The 13,009-nt window shown below is 36.0% G+C and overlaps 1 protein-coding gene across 11 annotated transcripts in view; it reads left to right on the plus strand.

Annotated features, from left to right (window-relative positions):
- Nucleotides 1-1,211: 1,211 nt before the first annotated feature.
- The window catches only part of Rttn (rotatin), a 210,727-nt gene continuing 198,929 nt past the window's right edge, over nt 1,212-13,009 (plus strand). For 2 of the 11 annotated variants that reach the window (XR_015443131.1, XR_015443132.1), the window contains exons 1-8: nt 1,213-1,619; nt 1,957-2,144; nt 3,201-3,378; nt 5,575-5,661; nt 7,680-7,770; nt 8,349-8,463; nt 9,348-9,498; nt 12,694-12,859. Coding sequence is in view for 4 of the 11 variants with exons in the window: in XM_087191413.1 (XP_087047539.1) it covers nt 1,589-1,619; nt 1,957-2,144; nt 3,201-3,378; nt 5,575-5,661; nt 7,680-7,770; nt 8,349-8,463; nt 9,348-9,498; nt 12,694-12,859 (1,007 nt within the window). In the remaining 7 variants the exon portion in view is untranslated. Of the gene's footprint in view, nt 1,620-1,956; nt 2,145-3,200; nt 3,379-5,574; nt 5,662-7,679; nt 7,771-8,348; nt 8,464-9,347; nt 9,499-12,693; nt 12,860-13,009 lie in introns of all 11 variants that reach the window. The other 9 variants (XR_015443134.1, XR_015443135.1, XR_015443136.1 and 6 more) reach the window with 7 other exon arrangements.

Below are 13,009 nucleotides of genomic sequence, written 5' to 3' on the forward strand. Positions count from 1 at the left end.
GCAGGTTTAGGCATGGGCATCTGGAGTCTTGGTTAAGTATCCCACTGTTTTCTCCTCCTACTTTTCAATTTCTTGCTGGTTTCTCCCATTGGCCACATTCATCCAGAGGCCAGGGCATCTGGTATTAGGAGAGGTCTTTTCAACAGCAGAAGAAGGGTCAGTTGCGGCAGAGGTTGGGAGGGTCAAATGGAAAACATCCAGCAAACTAGCAACCATTTCCCATTTCCTCCCACAGGTAAAAGGCTACATCGAATTTCTCACTTCTTTGGATCCGACACACCCGCTTGGATTCCTTTTCTTTGCAGTCATATTGTTTTCTCTGGTACGAATTCGCTTACCCTAATTTCTTTGCTTGGCAAACACCTACCGGTACTTATTCAAGATCCATCTCAAAAATCACCACTCCATCTTTCACCTACACACACAAAGAGACAACATAAGGCTAGGTCCTCAAACTTCAACCTTGGATAGGAGGGATTTCTCTGTTTTTAAGCTTCTCCTTTTGGAAAATTAGAACGTAAATACTTGTCTTGACATCCCTTTCTGATGGAAATTGAAAAGATCACAGAGATAAAATGTTCTCCAAAATGCAATCACGTTACAAATTTAATTTTGTTATTGTTGCTTTACCATTTCTTAGGTTATTTTTCCTGTTTGTTGAGATGGATCACAGCACACGGTGCAAAAATCAACTTTGATGGCATTTTAAACCCTAATACACAAACGCCTTTTTTTTCCTTTTTCTTTTATTTTCTTTAGATAGGGTCTCACTCTTCAGGTTTGCCTTAAACTCACCATGTAGCCCAGGCTGGTCTCGAACTCGCGACAATCTCCCTGCCTCAGTCTCTAGAGTGCTGGGATTACAGGAGTGAGCCACCACACACAGCCTTTTCTTTTTACCGCCCTTTCCGTTCATTTATTTCTTTCTCCATCCTTCCTTTTGTGGCTTGCTTATTTATACCTGAATTTAGGTACCCCGGAAACACTGCACGACTTGACTTGTATATTTCACAGTTAAACGGTTATTTAATCTGCGAGGGGGAGTGGAAGGACAAGACAATTCTCCCAGTACAGAACACAAATGTGTGTTCTAAATTGTAACGGTCTGGGAGTAGAGCGTTGAGACTGACAGGATCGGAAATCCCTCGTAGAAGGAGGACGCAGCGTCTGGTGGGTTGGGCTTGTGCCCCGGCTTCTATTCGCGCTTCGGAGCCCGCGCTTGGAAGGCGGAACTCCAGGGAGTAGGGCGATTGGGGCGTGTCCGGATCTCGGTGCCAGGAGCACGGCTGAGCGAGGACTACAACTCCCGACGTGCATGGCAGCCAAAGCAGGTTCTACTCTGGCTCCAAGCCTTCTTTCATTCCATTTCTTAAGACGGACACTGATGTCACGGGTGTGCGTATAGTCATTACAGGGAACATCCAAGCTTGTCTGGTGACGCAGGGGCCGGGAAGAGTTTCTGAATGCCCCATTCTGAGGCCTTGCGGAACTTTCTGCTCCACTGGACGAGTTTCCGGGATTATTAATAGTGGACGGACTCCGTGGCGCGGCAGTTTAATTTTCCGGCGGCGGCAGATAAGCGGACGAGATGGTTCTGACAGTGCTCATCAGGAAACTCGGTACAGTCTGAGTTGTCCCTCACCCGAGGCCTCCTCCTTTCGTGGCACGGTCATGTCACGTTTCCTTGGCCAAGTCTCCCCTCGACGGCTCTCTCTTTTGTCACTGCTTTGCCAGCCCCCCCCCCCCCCCCGTGACCCTTCCCGCACTTTGTGTAAGCTCTGTAGTTCGCGCACCGAATGCGTCGCGGCCCAACTCTGAAATAATTGGTTTTTAAATTTCCGTCTTCACCCTGTCCACGTTCCCCAGAGTAAATTGCGAGGTTTTAGAATAAATTTTGGGTGACCGTCTCCTTGGAGTGGGGAAACAACCTTGCTTTATGCTGTATTTTTTTGACAGGTCACCAGCTGACTGAGATCAGGGAACGCGCCCTCAAGAGTATTCTCTGCAAGATTGAGCACAACTTAATCTGCCACGCTGATCTAATTCAAGAAAGGCTGCTCTTTCTCCACCTGCTAGAATGGTTCAATTTTCCATCCGTCCCAATGAAAGAGGAGGTTCTGAACCTGTTGAACAGATTGGTTAAGGTAAAATCATTTTGAAATAGAAAATAATCAGACCAATGAATATTTCTTAGTCATGTAGCATTTACTGAAAGTTCAGTTATGGGGATTATAAAAGAATTTTTAAAACAATCAGAGATGTTGTATTTGAATTAATCTAGGTATATGTTGTGCCTCCCCTTTTCTCTTTATTTGTGATGTTGAGTCTCAAGTTGTCCACTGTGCTCTGAAGTAGAACAGAACTATTTCTGAGTTTTGGTATGTTGTGATTTCTGGGATCATCTTTGGCAGTTAATATTTGTCATTCTGGTTTGCATTATTTTCTGATATTTATGTTAATGTGTCTATTAGATGTTGATTATATGTTAATGTGTCTATTAGAGAACACACGAAATATGTTAGAGACCATATTTAATAAATAGCATGTGTGTTAAGTTTCTTTCCACATCTGCCTTTTTTTGTTTGATTTTTGAGACAAGCTCTCACTGTGTAGTTAAGGCTGGCCTTGAACCCTCGATGTAGTCCAGACTGGCCTCAAACTCACAGCTGTTCTCCTGCCTCAGCCTCCTGATGGCTGGGATTACAGGTGTACACCACCATGCCCAGCTTCTCATATCTGCTGAAGATATGAGAAAAATCTGAAGATTTATATTCCTATACCTCTAGTAGTTGTCAGGGTCAGATGTTAAAATATAAGTTAACCTGTCCAGTCTTTAAAGAAATGCCTTTGTAGCAGTTCTTATTTCTTTGGCATTCTATGACTTGAGGGTACGAGAGGATAACACGATGTCAGTGGAGAAAAGTAAACTATTTAATAAAAGAGTGGGAATTGATAATGTGGATTTCTAGTGTTCAGTGTGTTATTGTGTTTCTCATAAGTGTTGTCGAGTGTTTTACGTATTTCTCTATACATTTATGTTGTATTTATGGAAGTTGTTTAGGGTATGGCAGTGCAGGATTTGTTTTTCAAAAAAAGAACATTTGATATACCAAAAATAATTTTATGTTTTGATGCCATAGATAAGTTTAAAGATTTTGCTATTTACAGTTATTCTCAAGACCATCCTTTTCTTATTTTAGTATCCTCCAGCAGTCCAGCATTTGACTGACCTTGGTGCTGTAGAATTCTTTTCTAAGCTTCGACCTAATGTGGAGCCAGATCTACAGGCTGAAATTGATGGCATTCTAGATGGACTTTTTGTGCTTCCTTTAGAAGCTCCTGCAGTGCATTCTGTCTCTTACCAAAGCAATCAGACTGGTAACTCTTTGAAATCAATTTGTTGGAATCTGTTGAAGTACAATTATATTGGTTCTAATGCTAAATTCTAAAGAAAAAATTATTAGATTTAAAAAAGTACTTTCACCCTCCCCCAACTTATTTTTCCTGTGCTAAGTTACATGACTGACTTTTATTCTGCCTCTTCTACTGTTATTCAAAAGAAGATACATTTGTATTTATTGCTTTTTCAGTCAGGTCAAAAAGATGCTGGTAACTTTGATTCTGTGGCACTAGCTTGACAGATTATTTCTTTAACAGTAACAACACATTTTTAGATGGATATAGTGGGACATTCCTGTACTCCCAGATGCTCACGGGTCTGAGGCAGGAGGATTGTAAATTTGAGGCCAGCTCTGGTAATTTAGTAAGACCTTGTCTCAAAATAAGGTTAAAAAAAAATAAAAAAGGACTGGAGATACAATTCAGTGATAGAATATTTGCCTCTCATGATCAAGGCTGTGGATTCAGTTCCCAGTACTGCAAAGCAAAACAAAACAAAAACAAAAAACAAGTCCTACACATTTTTATGTGTCAGACATTTAAGTGTGTATAGTTGCATTTTTATACCTTGTGCTTCATACTGGGCCATAGTGACATATGCTGTAACTCATGATTTTGCTTTGGAGACCAGTTAAAGTGACATAATGCAAGGATTTTACAGTCTGCAATACAGTGTTATATTGTAAAATCACATGGATTTAACTTCCACTTCTGCTGCTAGTTTTCTGACATTGGCTCCTCTCCAAGCTTTTCATCCAAAATTGGCATAAAAAGAAAGAAAATATTTCTTATAGAATTGTAAGGAATAGGGTCTAGTATGTATTAAACACAATACGAGCTGCTATTGGTATTCCTGTTATTTAATTATAATGCCCAGTATAGTGCTTTGCACATGGGAGGCAGTTTAATTGATTCAAAGAAAAAATGCTCTGATGATTTATGTGATTGGGTAGTAAAGATATTTTTTATTGCTTAATCTTGTAGATGGTATGTGTATCATTGCAATTCTCTTGCCCCAACTATTGATACTGTTAACAGTAGCAGTTGCTGTTTATTTAAAGTTTCTTTATGGGGCACTGAATGAATTGATTTAAACACATTGTCTCGTTAAATGTCAAAGCAGCACTTTGAATGAGATGCTATTAGTCTAATTTAATAAATGAGAATAGAAATATAGAGAAGCTTGCTCCAACTTACCTGCTGTCTACTGTGTGGTAGAACTAGGATTTTGATTTTGCTGTGTCTAGCTCCAAAACCTGATTGTTACTTTACATTTTCTGAGCCATCGCAAATAAACTAGAATCTTAAATTTTGAAATTTCAATCTTAATTCTTTGCTGGTGAGGTCAGAGGCATTCATGGGTGTCCAATCTTTTTGGCTTACCTGGGCTGCATTGAATGAAAAAGAATTGTCTTGAGTCATGTATAAAATACATAACATAGTTAATGTATATAAGTTACAAAACTGCTTTTATTTTTAATTTTTTTTTATTATAACATTTAAAGAAAAAGGCAAGCAGCCTGCAAGCCACAGGTTGAACATGCCTGTTAGGGCTAATTTTTAGTTGTCTGTAATATTAGGAACTACTGCCATGAAAACTTCAAGCACAAAGTTACAAAATTTAGTTTTAGCCTTTTTTCTGATTCTTATTCTAATTGCAACTGGCATGTAATCAGATAAGTATTCAAAGGTTTTGAAAAATAGTGATTGACTCCTTTGTTTTTGACAATTCTAAATACCTTTTTAAAGGTCTTGAAAAAAAAATTGAAGTAATTAGGAATTATAAAATTGGAGTAGACGTGAGGAGGAAGGTAGACTAAGAAGCCTAGAGGGACAATTCTTGAGTATTTTGTAGCAGATTCTTCATGTACATGAACATCTTTAATGTACAAGATCTTGTCGATCTTTTCATTCTAACAAAGAATTGTATTTTTCTAGTAGGAAGAGAGGAAGAAATCCCTCAATTAGAAATTGGCTGAAGAGTACATATTTTTTACTTTTTAGGAATAGACTATTCAGAGAAAAAAACTAGACTGATTTATTTTTAGTTTTTAAAATAATTGAAAAACTTAAAATATTGCTATTTTAAGAGAGTTTTACTTTTAGTAATTAATGAATCAGTGATACAATAATATATATATATAATTATAATTATTATTATTATTTTCTTTTCAGAATTGTCACAACCTGAAATGGTAACAGGGTATTTTCCCCAAGACAAAAGTAATTTTCAGCAAATGAAAGTGCCTCCTAAACCAGTCGGTATGTACATATAGGGAAGTAAATCCTGCTGATCTGATAAATGAAAAACCAGTGTATTCTTTGTCATTGCTGTGAAGACATACTATGGTCAAAGTTTATTGTTTTAGTACCAAACTAAATGTTTTAGCTGTTTCAAATTGGTTTAAAATATAGAGCTTAAATGGTAAAATGATATATTAGTCTAAATGTATTTGAGCAACCATATAGGTGAGTGATATTGATGTCACCAGTGCATTGTGCCATGCATGCACCCTACATGTGTCATCCATTTTCTAGCTCACTAAATCATATAGTCCATCCAGTTATTCTAGTAAAAAACTCAGGATTGTCATAGTTTCTTTTTTCTTTTTTTTAAACCATTTGTCCAACATGAAGTTGATTAGAGTTCTGATTTAGGGCCCGCTCCCTGGAATCTCTTCTGTAGGTCTTTGTGTGTATGCATGTACTTTATCTGGCTGGTCTCTGCTTACTTGGGCCTCTGCTTTAAAAAGGTGTTCCTATAGATTGCAGAGATTCTAGGCAGCAATCACTTTCTGTTTGTGTTTACTTTTCTTCCCAATACATTTCATGCTCTGAAATTGTTTATTTACTTCTTGTTTATTTTCCTCACTATAAGTTTCATGATGGCTATGAACATTACTTTATTCATAGTGTCTGAAATATGCCAAAAATGCATTAGGCACTGTGTATACTGAATGAATCCTCATGGAGTCACAGTGACATCAGTGTTATTAATATCTTCATTTTACTCATAAAGGGATTTAAGAACATTGTCCTAGGTGACAGGTTAAATTATCATTTATTTAACATTTTACTTTTTGGATAATTGAGGTGAAAGGTTGTGTCCAAGAGAATATCTGTTGATGTAAAGTATTCAGGTAAACCCAATTCGGAAGTCTTCTGTTTTTAAGAAGCTTTCATGGGAAACTTACACGTTGAATAACTGCATAAGAAAGAACAGAAAAATTGTTAATTACTAAAATACTTTACCTGTCCTTTAGAGAAAAGTTTTGTTAGGCTCCTAAGGAGCTTTGTTTTTGAAGTGAGATGGTATTTCTTTGTGTTTGTGAGTAAGAGGCTTAATTGAATGAAGATAAGAGACATCTGAAGGGAGTGGGTATCTCCAGGGCTGGTAATGCTGAGTATTTGAATGAAACTGATGAAAACATTAAGGCCAATTGAGATGTTACACTGTTTATGTGAGTTTCGGTTTGTCTGGATTAATTAATGTGTTCAGTGTTAAGTCTGTCCTTTCCTCCACCCACCTCACACTATTTTCTTAGAAAGTAAACATTATTTTAAGTTAGCCATTTTTGAAAATAGCAGTTGTATTATATCTGGGAATTTAATAGGGCTGTTATCTGCATTTAGTGACTCTATGTTATTTTCAAAGCATTTGGCAGAAAAACTATTTACTATTTGGAAAGGTTTCTGTATACAGTATCTTTCAGTGCTGCTATCTTAACTTGTGCATTGTAAGAGCTTTTAAAAAATAATGTGAGTGGGGGTATTTAAAAATGTGTTGTTTTTGCAGATTTCTCTCAAACTTCTTTGAGGACTGATATTTGGTTTCCAACTTTTTCATCTTTAAATCATCTTCATAGAAATGTAAACATTTAACACCAAGCAAGACATTAGAACGTGACTAGATATAGTATATTATTATATGAATATCATTAACAATTTTTGCAAATAAAGGAAAATTTTCTCCAAATACCATTTCCTTTTATGGCAAATCTAAGTTCAATCTTCAGGTCAGCCACGGGGTAAAAATGGAAAATTCAATTGACACTTTAAATGTCATTCAATATTGGTTTGTTTTTAATGCTCTTCTAATTCTTATTTTAATGAATTCTGTTATTTAACCTGTGAGAGAAAAATTTGCAGCTGTCCATATTTTAGATTGATGTAAGATAAAACCTTTATTTTAAGACTTATTTTCTTAAGCTGCACTCAGCATTGTGAATCTGTCATCTTTTTATTTTTTGATATCTTAAGTTTTACTATTCCATTAACAGTAAATCAAACTACGAAGTGTTTGAAGTTTTCTACATTTCCTTGGTTACCCCTGACAACTACAGACAGACATGTTCTCTCTTCTAATGAAAGGTATAGTGCCTAATGTATTCAGTTTGTTTATAGCCAGTAAGTTTGATAGTTCTTCTGAAAAAGATGCTAACTGGTGTGAAAAGCAGTATTGAGCATATAGAAATGAATTTCAATATTTTCAAAAGAAAGCCATAAAATTCCTATTTGTCTTAACCTATTATTCAATTTTTTCTTTAATGGGGTTGGAATCAAACTTTTTAAGGTCCTTTGTGATGTAAATTATCTCCCATTGGCCAGGTTCTCTGGCCATTGTTTATGCCCTTAATTAATATCATTAATTGTAGCATTCTGTTAGTCTCAGGGTTCATATAATGGTTCGTATGATGTAGTCACTCCTCTTACAGAGGGTTTAGTGAAGGACGTAAAGCCAACCATCAGTTATTATATCATAAAATATAAGTGTTTGGAAAAAGGACTCCTTAGAATTGTGTATTGTTTAGCGAAAAGACATAGGAACCCTTCCCAGGAATGGTGATGGCTCAGCTGAGACTTGAAGATTGTTATAGAGTTAGGCCATTAGGTTACTTAGAATTTGGTATAGTTGAGCTCTTCTTAAAAATCAATACTACATTTTGTAGCTCTTTAAGAAGTAGTAATCACACTTTGATCTGGAACACCTGTGAACTTTTGAAGGACGTTATTATGCAAGATTTTCCTGCTGAGATTTTCCTACAAAGGCCAAAAATTGTTCAGGTGGGTGCTTTCTTTAATTGTTTTAGAGTTTTGCAGTAAAACAAATTTTGCAGAGTAGGAGTTCTTCAGAAGAAAATTTCTATTAATGTATTTAAAAAAAGGAAGTATTTGACTATTTAAAACACTTATTTTTTGACTCACTTGAATAGTTATTGTTCTCCCAACAAGCAGTACAGTATTTTCATTTGACACCTGCAGTTGAATTTAGCTACCTTGAATTACCATTTATGGATCTCCTAAAGGAGAGAACAAGCTTTGGGAATTAAGGTTGAGCAGCAGTAAACTATGTTAACAGTAAGAATATAATCACTTTTTGAATATCTTACATGTTGAAGGCATAATGCTAGATGCTGAAGAAATATTTTTGCAGTGAGTAATATTGATAGGTTCTTTTCTTTAGTCTGTTGCTTATGACATATCCAGAGCATGTAGTAATGACTGAAGATGGACACTGCACACTAACAGGGCTGAAATGTATATCAGGAAATGGCAACTACTAATACATATGGGCAAATGATAGCAGAGGAAAAGGTATTAATTACCAAAATATGGTAAAATGATTTAGGTGTTTGAGGTGAAAAGGACTGCTACGATTTTTGAAAAGCTCTGTGTTATGTACTGTCCTGAAAGGGGAATCATTCCTATCTTTCCTCATAATGTGTATTCAGTTAATAGATTTTAGACATAAAGAAACAGTGGCTATTGTATTTAAATTTTATATCTTATTTTGACCTTGTTTCTACATTTTGTTGAGTCCTTTTTGCCCATGCAGATTGGGCAGCCTGTTACTTTAGATTATTGACTTACCCTTATTTAAACTTAACATCCTTCTTTGAAGTTGGGTGCTTTATTCCCTTAATCATATTCACTGCTCTTCATTTCAGAGCCTGTTGTCTCTGTTGAAACTGGCATTTGAAGGAGATGGAAAACATCGCCTGGCTTTGCAGTCAGTGTCTTGCTTGCAGCAGCTGTGCACTTATTTAAGAAATAGACTTAACTTTCACCGAGATCCAAATTTTTTCTCTAATAAACAAGGTATTTGTGTTTTATTTATTCATTAGCTTACTGGTGTTATTTGAAGATTCTTCTGAAACTTGTCCATTTTATTTACTTTAGGGTTTGCTGTATGCACATTTTCACTACCTAAACTTTCACTCCTAAATGTAATCAAGTCTTTGAGTGGAAAGTGTATGAATAACAGAGCCACCATGATCCCATGCTCTTTTTCCTTTTTCTGAAGAAGAGACCTTTACCAAGTGTTTTTGTTTCTTCTCCCACATATAGGAAGATTCTGTGTACAGTGTGCTCTTGTGTCTTAACGCCTAGGATGCTGAGTATGGTTATTCATGTGGGACTTGACTTGAGGCATTGTAATCAGTTGTATACTATTTTGTTTTGTTTTGTTTGTTTGTTTTTGGTACTGGGGATTGAACTCTGGTCCTTGCGCTTGTGCTGCAGGTGGCAAAACCACTGAGCTAAATCCCCGGCCCAGTTGTATACTATTTTAATAAATTGTAAGATTTGAAAAATATTGATTAGTATTTTATCAAAACTATTTTTATTAACTTGTGATGTAGTTGGAGTATGTGTTGGCAATGCCAGACTTTTCAAAGAAGAGACCCCACCTAATGGCCAAATAGAGTATAGGACTGACCTTGACAAAACATTATGTACAACTTATCTTTTCTGTATACTTATCACAATGTGCATTGAGAGTTGAACATTAGCGTACAGCTATTTTTCATTACCTCACAGGTAATCCCTATTTTGGGAGGAGTTTCACTGGTCTTATGCAGCCACAATGTTTATATGTTAGATTGGCTTTATTATGGACTCAGAGGCCATGGAGTTTCCTTGTTAACATTCTTGGGGTATGACATTCTGCAAATGACTGATAATTGAGCTTCTGGATATCCCATACTTCAGCCGAATGAGTTCTCATGATAAAGAAATAGATGATAATCTGTAAACATTTATTCATATATTAGGTAAATGTTTATCACATACTGTATATTAGATGATACTCTAGCCTCTGCAAAGGTATAAAGTGGAACAAATAGTTACAATCCTCATCCTTATGAGCTTATATTTTAGTCAGTTGGGGAAATATAATGAATAATCAAGTTTGTGTGAACTTATATTTTAGATGACTGGGGAAAAGTAATAAACAGTCAGGTTTGTTTTAGTTAAGGAAAGGTAATTTTTTAAGAAAATTAAAAAGGGGATATGACAGAACATGACCAGGAAAACATAGCATACTTTAGATATGATGATCAAGGAAAGACTTTCAGAGGAGGTAACCTGAAGGGAGATAAGGGGAGTTCTACCTCAAGAGCTGCAAGAAGAGCCTTCAGAGAAGGTCAGGAGCCTCAAGGCAGCAAGAGGGTGATGTGCTTGAGCCACAGAAGTAAGGTGGATGAGAGTGGAGTGTAGAGAGCTAGGGGCCGAGGGGAATGATGGGATAATGGAGAGGTAATTAGGGGCCAGCGTGTATTGAGACATGTTGATATTACCATAAAAAGGATTTTATATTTTCCTTGAAAAGAAGTTCTTGGAGAGCTGTTGTTATTTTTTCCCTTTGTAAATGCTAATTAAATTGTGTCTTTATCTCTCTGTAATATAACTGCCATTATGGCCATTTTTAAGTGTTCATTACAGTGACATTTTATTCACACTGTTGTGTCATCACCATTCAGTTCCAAATGTTTTTCATCACCCTAAAGAGAAACTCTGTAACTAAGTAATAATCCCCCATTTCTCCTTTCATCAAGTCCACTGGAAACCTCTAATTAACTTTCTCTTTCTGAAATTATCTATTTTAGGTACCTTATACATATGAGATCATACCATATTTGTCTTTTTTGTCTGGCTTGTTTCTGTTTTAATGTTTTTAAGCTTTATCCATGTTGTAGCATGTATCAGAACTTCATTCCTATTTTTGGTAGAGTAATATTCCATTGTGTGTATATACTATATTTAGTCATTCATCTGTTGATGGATATGTAGGTTGTCTTTACCTTTTGGCTATTGTAGATAATGCTTCAGTGAACATTGGCATTCAAGTACTTTATCTGGTTAAGTTCCTGTTTTAAGTTCTTTTGAGTATATATCTAGGAGTAGAATTGCTGGGTCATGTGGTACCTCTTGTTTAGTTTTATGAGGAACCACCAAACTATTTTTCATAGCACTTGCACCATTTAACATTTCTACCAGCAATGTATGAAGTTTCCAGTGTAGTGAAATTCCTCACTAGAACTTTTTAAAAAAAATCAGTTCTAGTAGATGTGAAGTGCTATGTCACTGAGGCTTTGATTGATGTATATTTTCTTTTCTTTTTCTTTTTTTTTGGTACTGGGGATTGAACTCGGGACCTTTAGCTTACGAGGCAGGCAGTGGAACCACTGAGCTAAATCCCCGGCCTGATGTATATTTTCTTAAAGATTAATAGTGAATGACTGATGATTCTCTAGTAGGTTTTTATGTGCTTGTTTTTCATTTGTATATCTTTGGAGAAATGTCTCAAAGTCTTTGCCTGTTTTTCAATTGAATTATTTTTCTCTTTGCTGTTGAGTTTTAGGAATTATTTATCTATTCTTAAAATTAAACCCTTATTGGTTCTATGATTTGCAAATGGTCTTCCACGTTTGTAAGCTGTTTTTACACTTTCTTGATACTATCTTTTGATGCACCAAAGTTTTTAAAGTCCATTTTGGTAGTGCTTTTGATGACATAACTAATAATCCATTGCCAAATCCAAGATTTATTTTTTGTTAAGATCATTATGGTTTTGACTCCTAAATTAATTAATTAATTAATTAATTTTTTTTGTGGTATCGGGTATCGCACCTGGGTCCTTGTGCTTGTGAGGCAGGTGGTAGAACCACTGAACTAAATCCCTGGCCCTTGGCTCTTAAATTTAGATTGTTGATCCATTGTGATTTAATTTTTATATGTGGTTTGAGGTAAGGGTTCTCAGAGAGTTTTAAGTAGGGGGATGGATGATCAAGTATTGTTCTGCTGGCTGGTCTCTAATGTCAGTGACTATCATTGTCTAGAATACTTGTAGAAAAGGTTGGTCTTTACTTTTATTCTTTGTCTTATTTCTATTATCTTTGTTAATTTTTTGGAAGCATGACATATGTATGTATACATATATACACATACACACACACTATATAATGAGAAATTTGTTTGTACTAAGGGATTTAATTTATTTCTTTATTTTCCTAGACACAATTTCCCAAAATTCTTCTATGTCTTATTATCATGAAGCAAGAGCTACTCATCATTCTCACAATCAGTCCCCAGGAAGCAGCAGCCCTCGGCCTTCTGTTATTGGGCGCACAGGCCAGCGACCCAGAGGAGATGGCCAGGATTGGGATGCAGTGACCTCAAGGTAACTGATGGCTGTGTCTGAAGGACATTAGAAAGGCTTTGTTAACATCTGTGTGTTTTCATTTCAGAAGTAGATTACTCTTTTTCTCAGTCATCTTTTTAGAAAAATTATCTCAAATATTGGCCTTGTGTTCAACCACTGGCTTTCATA

This window comes from Heterocephalus glaber, unplaced genomic scaffold (assembly GCF_053883595.1).
Source record: "Heterocephalus glaber isolate CG9 unplaced genomic scaffold, H.glaber_assembly_v1.0 deba00000331, whole genome shotgun sequence".
In the NCBI taxonomy this organism is placed as follows: domain Eukaryota; kingdom Metazoa; phylum Chordata; class Mammalia; order Rodentia; family Bathyergidae; genus Heterocephalus; species Heterocephalus glaber.